We start from the raw sequence: 8545 nt of genomic DNA, 5'->3' as shown, positions 1-8545 counted from the left end.
TCTAGTCTCCAAGGATCATTTAGAACAAAGGCCAAGGAAAAGAATGTGAGTATTTGTTTTTTAAATACTTAACCTCACGAGAAAAAAGATGTCTAAATACTTTGCTTTAGTTTTGAGTTTGGGTTTTCTGGTGCTAATAGCCAGAGTACTAGGAAGCACAGAGGTTTCTTCCATTTGAAAGGAGATCCAGAAGGAATGAAATCAAACCAGCATGTTCTCCAACCAGAACAGTGTTATATTACAAATCAGTAATAAGATATCTGGAATATGTACATACCTTTTAGACATCTTGGAAATTAAACAGGACACTTGAAAAAAATTAACAGATCAAAGAAAAAATTCACAAGGAAGATTTAAGAATATTTCTGAGTGATGACAGTGCAACCTATCCAAATTTGTGGGATGCAACTAAAGCAATGTTCAGAGGGAAATTTATAGCTATTAATGCTTAACTTAGAAAACAGGCCCAGGTTCCACAGTTTTCACAACAAGACTGAGTCTTCAACTCTGCTGTTGACATAGAGTGTGCACGCACTTGTTCAATAATGAAGACTGTGCATCTACAATGTCCCAAGCTTGATGTTTGGGACGAGGGCTACAAAGGTGCATAAACAGTCATGTCCTTGACTTCTTGGGTCCTAGTCGGTGAAGTCACCAAATTAGCATCTCATTAAGAGTTGTGATAAGTGTCTAACTAGAAGCAACAGGGTACAGTGACAGCAGCCAATACAGGGTGGCCTAGCAAATGTGATCAGATGAGGCCTCTCGGAAGGTGATGTTCCAGTGTAGACCTGAAGATAAGACAGTCAGTTATGCCAGAAAGCAGAACAAGAGCTTTCTGGGTGCACAGATATGAAGGCCCTGGGACTAGAAATTGGCCTGAGATTTATAGGGGAGAGGGAGCATGTAGGAGATTACAGTGGGATGGACCTAGGCCAGATCACATGAGGTCTTAGGTAGGTTTGGGTTTTATTCTCAGGACATGGGAGACCACTAGGGATTGAGTTGTTCTATGCAGCCTCCTGTTACACCAAACTAAGCCCTCTAGGCCTGGCCATTTAATAGGTCCTACCAGGAGTACACTTTATACCTGCCAATCTCTCCTAAAACCCGCAAGCTTACTCCTCCTTCACAACAGCTCTGTGGTCCTGTCCTCTGGCAAAGCTTGCCAACTATCTGCTTTGCAGAGTCACAACTCTGTGCCTTCCTCTGCACCAGACACAATAGGAAGTATGTCACTGGCTTCTCTCATTTAATCCACAGCAACCCAGGAATTGAATGCTATCAAACCTTCAGAGGAACACATGTTCTCAACTCACTGCCTCCCTCTTACACATTCTCATAATCCTCTGCCACTCCCCCCCCCCCCCCCATAGCAGTTAGCAGTCTGGGTTTTAATGGTCTGTTGCCTTGTCTGTCTTCCCTCCCAAACTTAAGGGCAAGACCTAGGTCTCTATTCCTGTATCTCTAGGCATCAAGCATGGAGCTTGGCCCAGAGCAGGCTCTGTTAATAGTTGGATGCATGGTGGACCCTTAGCACTGAGTCTGAATTCCGATTAAAGTTAGTTACCCTATGAAACTAGACCACTCTCTTGCACCATACACAAAGATAAACTCAAAATGGATGAAAGATCTAAATGTGAGACAAGATTCCATCAAAATCCTAGAGGAGAACACAGGCAACACCCTTTTTGAACTTGGCCACAGTAACTTCTTGCAAGATACATCCACGAAGGCAAGAGAAACAAAAGCAAAAATGAACTATTAGGACTTCATCAAGATAAGAAGCTTTTGCACAGCAAAAGAAACAGTCAACAAAACTAAAAGACGACCTACAGAATGGGAGAAGAATTTGCAAATGATGTATCAGATATCTATAAAGAACTTATTAAACTCAACAGCAAAGAAACAAACAATCCAATCATGAAATGGGCAAAGGACATGAACAGAAATCTCACAGAGGAAGACATAGACATGGCCAACAAGCACATGAGAAAATGCTCCGCATCACTTGCCATCAGGGAAATACAAATCAAAACCACAATGAGATACCACCTCACACCAGTGAGAATGGGGAAAATTAACAAGGCAGGAAACAACAAATGTTGGAGGATGTGGAGAAAAGGGAACCCTCTTACACTGTTGGTGGGAATGTGAACTGGTGCAGCCACTCTGGAAAACTGTGTGGAGGTTCCTCAAAGAGTTAAAAATAGACCTGCCCTGCGACCCAGCAATTGCACTGTTGGGGATTTACCCCAAGGATACAGATGCAGTGAAATGCCAGGACACCTGCACCCCGATGTTTCTAGCAGCAATGTCCACAATAGCCAAACTGTGGAAGGAGCCTCGGTGTCCATCGAAAGATGATGGATAAAGAAGATGTGGTCCATGTATACAATGGAATATTCCTCAGCCATTAGAAACGACAAATACCCACCATTTGCTTCGACATGGATGGAACTGGAGGGTATTATGCTGAGTGAAATAAGTCAATCAGAGAAGGACAAACATTATATGGTCTCATTCATTTGGGGAATATAAAAAATAGTGAAAGGGAATAAAGGGGAAAGGAGAAAAAATGAGTGGGAAATATCAGAAATGGAGACAGAACAAGAGACTCCTAACTCTGGGAAACGAACAAGGGGTGGTGGAAGGGGAGGTCGGTGGGGGGGGGGGGGGTGAATGGGTCCCGGGCACTGAGGAGGCCACTTGATGGGATGAGCACTGGGTGTTATTCTATATGTTGGCAAAGTGAACACCAATAAAAAATAAATTTATTTTAAAAATAATAATAATGTTAGTTACCCTGTGATTCATCTCCAGAGGTGAGCCAGGTGCATCATACAGGGTCTGTTCCCATTCCATGCCCTATGCTGTGACTACCCTTGGCACAGATTGCTGTGGGGTGGGCGGCGGGGTACCAACTGTGGAGGGGCGTCTCACCAGCCAGCTGCTTTTTCTGCAGAGAGAGAAAGGGGATGTGCAGGTGTATGTGGAACCTGGTCAGTATGTGGATCCTTTCACGACTGTGACTCTGGGCTGGCCAGACAGAGGCAAGGATTTACGATTCCAGTGGTCATGTGGTAGGTGGCTGTAGAGTTCTAGAACTGTCCTAACTCAACACAAAGTAATGGATAGGGGTCAGCTTTGCTGTTTTTTAACCTTCAGACAGGCATTACTTATGCCTGACATTTTGTGTACCTTGCATGTGCAGGGATTAAGAATTCCATGGAAATGGGAGGTGGGGGGAAGCAGTGGCAAACCGAGGCAGAGGTAAACCTGAAGGCAGGCAACAAGGAGGTGCATGACTTACAGAGAATCAAAGAACAGTAATTAATCCTAAAAGTCAATCTGCTTTATTTTCACCACAAACAACATCAGTGATGAAATAAAACAACTCCTCCTCTCTGGGTGGATCCCTCCTTTCATTTCCTTCCCCTTGGTATGTCACTGGGAAGAGAGTCTAGAAGTGAGGAGGTATTTTCAGACAAACCAAAAGGGTAGCACCAGTACCCATTATGTAGAAATGGTTGTCCTCCTTTCTATAGGGTTATATCCTAGCTAGGCACAAGTTCTTTTGGAAATGAATGCCATGCCTACTGTACATATTATTTTAGTTTTCTTTCTTTGAACAATATATCCTGTATATTTTAATGCCATCCTTTCCATCTTGATTTCACAATAACTGCATAATAGACTAGTTGGTATCCGATCATTTATTTACTCGTGCCCTATTTTTAGACACTTAGGTTGTTTTGCATTATTTGCCTTTATAAACAACATTGTAATGAGCATCCTTGTAGTTCTATCTTTATTTGCCTCTGTAGTGAACTTTCATAAGTTTTGAGAAAATAAAAGAATTTTGAAAAAGGGTCAAAAATCAAGTAAAATTTGAAGCCTTTCGATAATCCATTGGTAAGTGCTCAGGACATCCTTTTGAATATTAATTCTCATTATCAGAATTAATTCTCATTATCAGAATTCATAGAGGATACAAATATAGAGTTACGGTGGTTGAGCTGATGGCCTGACCCTAGATCATGTTCCATACTCTACTGGGTGGAAGAGGAAGCAAAGTGATTGATGGATAAACATCAATCAACAGAGATGAAGGGCAAAGGATACAGGGATTTACTGAGCTGGTATCATAAAGCAGGAGATAACATGCAGCCTCCCAGATGGAGATATAGCCCCCAGGTCCCCAAGATACCCACAGAGACACACAGCTGAGGACAACTGCTTCCATGTGGAGTAAGAGTTACACAAGGGACAAAAAACTGCCCTGGATGCTCTCCCAGGCACAGCTGTTTAATCTCCTGGCCTCTCTCCTGCTATATATGCCTGCCCATTCATTCATCAATACAAATTGCTGGGGCAAAAGCAGCTGACATATGCTGCAGGTGTGCTCAGACTCAGAGTGAAGTGCCACTCATCTCCCCAGAAGCATCCTTCCCAGTAGCATTCCTGCACCCTGCAAGTGAGAGTGTTTTTAAAAATCAAACTCCCTCTTTGGAGCTGCTTTTCTAATCTATGACTTTTCTTCCAAAAACTCCAAATCACAGAGGTCCTTGGATGGATAACAGCATTTGCTCTTCTCTCTCAGGACGTTGCTGGGCCCAGTGGAGCTACTGTGTTGAGAGGCAGCTGCTCCGCACAGACCAGAGGGAGCTGGTGCTTCTTCCATCCTGCCTGCCACCACCCAATTCTGCCATCACCCTGCGCCTGGCCACCTGGAGACGCAGACAGCTGGAGAACCAGGAGGAGCAGTGCCTCTATGTGTCTGCCCCCCTGGAACTCAGGCCTCGAGTCAGGTGGGGGCAAGAGAGCAAACTTCTGCAGTGCTGCCACCCTTTCAGCCTCCATTTACTGAAGAGCCGGCTGGCACTGGTGTAGGGGTTAGGTCTTAACAGTGGTGGCCCAGTAGACTGGGTCACAGTTCTCACAGGGAGCACTCCCTGGTGGTCAGCAATGATCCACCCCAACAAATGGAGGGAGATGGTTCACCTCTATGACAACTTCCCTGACTCAAGGTCAAGGAAGGCCATTCCCCAGATGAGATGTGAACAGGGAAGAGGAATTAACTTGGCAGGGAAAGGGGGCTGCAGAGGGAACTGAACGGCAGAGGGAGGGAGCATAGAATAAGCTGGAAGTGAAAGAGATTGGTGTGGCTCAAGTATGGAGGGAGAGAGAGAGGGGCAAGAAGAAACTAGGGGAAAAGGCAGGGCCTGGCTCTGGTGGAAACTTGTGGGTTGTGCCACAGACATGATTTTGAAGAGTTCTAGAAAGCCATCCAAGAGTTAGTTGCAAGCAGGCTGGGGACGTGACCACGTCTTACTTCAAAATGCTGTGATAGCAGAGTAGAGAGCAGGTTGGAGGCAGGCAAGAGAGGGTTCCCAGAGATTGCTGGAGCTCTTGCAGTAGTCAAGGTGAAAGCTCAAGGTAGCTTGGTCTATCAACTAGGTCCCAACAAGGAGATGTCTCCCTCAAACTGGGAGTTGATGAGAGGTGGACGAAGGGTCTATTTACAGATGTGGGCAGGGATGCTATAGAGAAGGCCCAGGATCTGAATGTAGACAGTCTGGTTCATGTTCCCTTCCCCCACTCAAGAGTCATGTCACCTGGGACAAATCACATTGGCACCCTGAGCCTGATTTGCTTGTCTATGATAGGGGATTCTGATATATCACTCACAGGGTGGTGGTAAGCACTGGATAAGTGAATAATGAAGCAAATAATTTATAACCTGTGGCTACATGCGATAAAACCATAGCATTCCTTTATTATTGTTAGAGCTAGAAGGAATCACGGAAATATCATCTGCGTTTATCCCTTCACTTTGCAGGTGAGGAAACTGAGACTCAGAGAATTTAAGTGACTCATGCAAGGTGACCTTTCATATGAGGCAGGATCTGAGGACCCTGGGCTTCATGCACTTTCCATACCATTGTCTTTCATAGGGAATGAGTGGGAGTTGGGGCAGGCACAGATCACTCCATCTCCATGACCAACACTATGTTCTGGTTTTGGTTGGGGCATTGGGTTGCTTTTATTCTATTTTTCACTTGAAAAAAAGGCCCTCTGCCACCTTTGCAAAGGACCTGAGAAGAACCAGACAAAAGAGCAAGCCACGAGGCTTGAGTGAGCTTCTGCACTCCATTTTGTCTCCCTCTCAGCTGTGAGAAGAACTGCAGGCCAGCAAATACCAGTGAAGACATTGTTCTCAGAGTCACCTTGGGGGATGACTCCCCAGTGGCCATGTTCAACTGGTATTTAGAGGACACTTCTCTGGAGAAGGTGAGGACACTGGCGATCACATGGCCTGTGTCACATGGCCAGTACTGAGCTGGGGGTGGGTCAGAGCCCGCAGAGTTGGGGAGGTGGGATGGTGGTGTTCCCCAGAGGAAAAGGAGGGCACTGGTCATAAGGGAGAACAGATGCAAGGCAGCAGAAGCAATGGAGAAACCTCACAGCAGATGCTGCTAGTCCCCAGCCCAGCTCCTGCTAGTCCCCAGGCTGATGCACCTATCCTCAGCTGCTGGGCAGTGACTGCCGGCCAGTAATCAATGGAGGTTGGGTCTAATGGCCCAGCCACCCTGCCTCTGAATGAGACAGCTTCTGTGGTGGGGCTCACACTCCCTGCTGGATCCAGTTGAGGCTGGCTGGACACCTCCTGAAGCCACTTCTCTCCCTAGTTTCATTCTCTGCCCTACTGTACTTCCTTCTCCCCTCTGATTTTCCTGAGAGGCCTCTCTCAGTAAAGGACCTGTGCACAAAAGTCACAGGCTTTCCAACAAGGGAAGCTGACCTCAGACAAACACCTAAACAAGGCTGGAGACTGGGTATTTGGTGTGTCCCAGGTAAGCACTCGGTGCCTTTGTAGCAGAGACAAATCTGGAAGGCCTCCTAGGGGTCTGAAGCCACGGCCCTGCTGGGGTCCAGCATCAAGGTGGAAGTCTTAGGAGCTCTGGATGGTGTTCTCTTTCAGGCTGAGCCTCTCCCAGCTGCCTGCAGATTCCAGGGATTTTGGCCAAGTGCTTTAATCCTCATTGAGAGCAACACCTCTACACTGCAGCTGAACAGCTCCTTTTTGCAGACCTGGGGCCAGGCCATCCGGATCAAAGCCACAGGTGTGGAGGCCTCCCCTCAGTCTCCTGTCACAGATCCCATTTGCCCAGAAAGTGAACCAAGACAAACATGAAGCCCTGAAATGTGGGACTTCAGTGCAGGGTCAGGGGCCATACACAGGCTCTGGTGTTAATCCCATCACCATCACTTTTTACCTGGGAGGCAAGGCATTTAAACTCTCCATCCCTCAGTTTCCTGACTCTGAATGGCATTATGCAGGGTGGATGTGACATATTATTCTGGGGTGGTGCATGTCCTGCCAGGAAGATTCTCACTTTAAACAAGCCCTGTGTGGTGGGAAAGGTAGATTATCAAAATGACAAATGATGAGTGATTATTCTCTTCCAGATGGGTTCACTTGATCCAGTTTTTCTCAAAGTGGCCCAGAGACCACCCACATGGGGACAACCTGGGATTCCAGTTTAAAATGAACACTCCAGGGGTGCCTTGGTGGCTCAGTTAAGCATCTGACTCTTGGTTTCAGCTCAGGTCATGATCTCATGGTTGTGGGATCGAGCCCCCCATTGGACTCTGTGCTCAGTGCAGAGTCCACTTCAGATTCTCTCCCTCTCTCTCCCATTCATTCTTTCTCTCTCAAATAAACAAATAAAATCTTTAAAAATAAAATCAGATAAATACCCCAAGGCTTGCCCTTGCCCTAAACCTTCTGAATTAGGTCTATGCTAAGGAATCCATTTTTAACTGATTAAATTCTCTTTATGCCCAGCTCTTCCAGGTATATACTGTTTTTGAAACACCAGGTGGTGTGGGATGCTGGTGCAGGTGGAGGCCTGGAAAGAGCAAGGCTTTGGGCAGGGTCACCTTGTTTCTAGATTCTGGCCATGGCCCTTCCAAGCTCAGTCATCTTGAGCAAGTCATTCTGTTTCCCAATATACTTCTTCCTCACCAAAGCTGCGAGGAAGCAACTAATATTAGCCCTGTTCTACAGAAGGACTGACTCTTAAAAAGTGAGACCCCAGGATACCCTGCATCAGAGGGAATTGTTAGATATTCAGATTACTGAGCCCCACCCCAGAACCTCCAGGGAGGTCGGGGTCAGGAGATCGGCCTGGGAATCTGCATGCTTAACAAGCTCCCAGGGCGATCCTGAAGCATGGTGGTTTGTGTGACTCACACGGTCCCCCAAACACTCTGTCTTCACTCCTCAGCAGTGACCAGGCATGCCTATGGGGAGGACACCTACGTGATCAGCTCTCTGCCTCCCCCGGAGGTGCCCAGCTGCACCATCACTCCAGAAGAGGGTACCATTCTGACGGGCTTCACCATCTTCTGTAACACATCCTCGGCCCTGGGTCCCCTGGAGTACTGCTTCTGTCTGGAGTCAGGTATTGGCCCAGGGCTATGCATTCCCTTCCACTGCTAGGCGCCATCTCTCCCAAAACAGGGGCCTGTCTCCCTG

At 46.8% G+C, this 8545-nt stretch overlaps 1 protein-coding gene across 1 annotated transcript in view; it reads left to right on the top strand.

Moving 5' to 3' along the window:
• The first annotated feature begins 2841 nt into the window (after nt 1-2841).
• The window catches only part of LOC144310215 (polycystin-1-like protein 2), a 57841-nt gene continuing 52137 nt past the window's right edge, over nt 2842-8545 (top strand). The window contains exons 1-5 of the mRNA XM_077890955.1: nt 2842-3083; nt 4604-4811; nt 6174-6294; nt 6986-7127; nt 8295-8471. Of these exons, the coding sequence (XP_077747081.1) occupies nt 2864-3083; nt 4604-4811; nt 6174-6294; nt 6986-7127; nt 8295-8471 (868 nt within the window). The 5' untranslated portion in view covers nt 2842-2863. The remainder of the gene's footprint in view (nt 3084-4603; nt 4812-6173; nt 6295-6985; nt 7128-8294; nt 8472-8545) is intronic.

The sequence above is a fragment of the Canis aureus genome, chromosome 3, assembly GCF_053574225.1.
Source record: "Canis aureus isolate CA01 chromosome 3, VMU_Caureus_v.1.0, whole genome shotgun sequence".
NCBI classification, from domain to species: Eukaryota; Metazoa; Chordata; class Mammalia; order Carnivora; family Canidae; genus Canis; species Canis aureus.
Note: the sequence above shows the minus strand (reverse complement) of the source record. Positions and strands in the feature narration are given on the sequence as shown.